The 2,227-nt window shown below is 40.1% G+C and overlaps 1 protein-coding gene across 1 annotated transcript in view; it reads left to right on the top strand.

The window, feature by feature from the left end:
* Nucleotides 1-2,227, top strand: part of LOC102201514 (cell adhesion molecule 2-like) — a 10,144-nt gene that overhangs the window by 4,039 nt on the left and 3,878 nt on the right. The window contains exon 2 of the mRNA XM_005753999.1: nt 1,758-2,093. Within this exon, the coding sequence (XP_005754056.1) occupies nt 1,758-2,093 (336 nt within the window). The remainder of the gene's footprint in view (nt 1-1,757; nt 2,094-2,227) is intronic.

The raw sequence follows: 2,227 nt of genomic DNA, 5'->3' as shown, positions 1-2,227 counted from the left end.
CCACTCCTTTGTGTAGTTTCACCCAGTTTAGTTCATCCGTAGTTCTGTTTTGCCATCTCCTCTTTATGTTTGTTATTATCAATAAATCACCCTCACACCTGAATAAGTGCTGCACTTTGAGTCCTCCTTCCACTCTCCACACGGCCGCTGCCCCGGACCGTGACATATTGTTTGTTTTTTTCAGTATTTTATTTGTTCCTGAGTAAATCGGTTTGGCTGAGATTAAAGTTATAGTTTTTACACAGCTGAATAAACGTCAAGCAGACAGCTGATCATCAGAATTGTGAGACGCTGAAGAATATACTCCGGTGTCCTGTTATATTTTAGATAGCAAGGAGTTTATTGAACTTCACCGAAACAATCTGTAAATTTCATTAACATTTAATAAACTATCATCTTGTCTTTATTGTTAGTTAGCACAGACCTGAAACACTTAAAGCTGTAAGCTAATATATTTATATAAGAGCAGATGCTGCTGGTGCAATAAGCTGTACGTTTTACGTCCAATGGATGATGATCTGATTAGCCGACTAATCACAAAAATTATCGGTGACTAGTCGACTATCAAAATAATCATTTGTGGCAGCCCTACAGTAGATGTCTTTCTGAAAGCGCTGTAACTAAGTTTAAGAATATAATCCATCCACTGTTATCATCTTCAATGCCCTGTACCAACATAGAGCAGAGCAGCTATCTGAACGCTACCCCAACAGAGGTCGATTATCTTGTTAATAATTTCACCTCCTCACTACGTATGACTCTGGATACTGTAGCTCCTGTGAAAACTAAGACCTCAAATCAGAAGTACCTGACTCCGTGGTATAATTCTCAACCAGCAGCCTAAAGCAGATGACTCGTAAGCTGGAGAGGAAAAGGTGTGTAACAAATTTAGAGGATCGTTATTTAGCCTGGAGAAATAGTTTGCTGCTTTATAAGAAAGCCCTCTGCAAAGCCAGAACATCTTACTATTCATCACTGATTGAAGAAAATAAGAACAACCCCAGGTTTCTCTTCAGCACTGTAGCCATGCTGACAACAACCAGCTTGGCTACAGTCACAATTTGGGCCCACCACTGTTTATGGAGCAAACTGTAGTGTGAGGCTTTGGCAGACTCTGTACGCTGCAGCTTGTGGGCTGAAGTATAGATAAGCTGTTGCTCTCTCTGGAGACTAGTGGAAATCGTTCGTTACCTCAGAGTTACAGTGTATTATACTGATAAAAAGTGCTCTGTTTGTAATGAAAACAGAGAGAGACACCTGGCTTGGTGTGTAAGAATAATAAAATGTCAAGTTGGAGGAACAGCTAAATGCAGTTAATTTTGTCAACTCAATCTGCATTACTGAAAGTGTGTTTTTGTTTTGTTTTTCTTCTTTTTGACTCAGATTCTCCAAAGGAAATGTAAACAAACAGACTGCTTGCAGAGTAAATGAATGTGAACACACACTCTTTATGCCTCTCGCTAACTGCAGAAATATTTATGCTGGTACCGGTTGAGAAAAAATGTTTAACTTGGTGTTGTTTTATATTTTTATAATACTGTAAAAAATGGCAAGCCGTGACAGTTCAGAGCAATGTGATTCAGTATGTGAGGCTCTTTCACTTAGTACAAACATGGTTATAAGATAAAATACTCTGATCAAACACTGATATATTTGTTGTCATAAGTACAGCTGTTCCGTAGCAAACATACATGTTTTCTGATCATAATTGTACTTTGACCTTTAACCCCTCTGCTCTGTGTTGTTTCCTCTTTCAGACCAGAAAAACATCACTGCTGAGTCTGGACAGGACGTCACTCTGCCATGTCGAGCTCCAAACAACAACATCATAGTGTTAGAGTGGACGAGAGCTGAGTATGGAGCTAATTATGTCTTTTTGTACCGGGATGGGCGTTTTGATCCAGCCAACCAGCATCCATATTTTAAGAACCGGGTGGATCTGCAGGACAGACAGATGAAGGATGGAGACGTGTCTTTGATTTTGAAGGATGTGACGATTAATGATACTGGAACATACAAGTGTGGTGTTTTCATGAGAGAAACACGCTTATGGCAGCTCAGCATCATCTACCTTACTGTTGTTGATCCTCCAGGTGAGTGAGTAGAGTTGAGTGTGTGTGTGATCAGAGGTGAAGCTGCTTCCTGGTTGTTGATGTTTGTTTGTTGTATGGATGAGCTGGTGGATGTCAGAGGTAGACAGATGTTTCTCCAGCTGTTGTCTTTGTGG

Source organism: Pundamilia nyererei, unplaced genomic scaffold (assembly GCF_000239375.1).
Source record: "Pundamilia nyererei isolate P.nyererei 1_Seehausen unplaced genomic scaffold, PunNye1.0 scaffold00493, whole genome shotgun sequence".
Classification (NCBI taxonomy): domain Eukaryota; kingdom Metazoa; phylum Chordata; class Actinopteri; order Cichliformes; family Cichlidae; genus Pundamilia; species Pundamilia nyererei.
The sequence above is the reverse complement of the archived record's forward strand: the minus strand, read 5'-3'. Positions and strand labels throughout refer to the sequence as shown.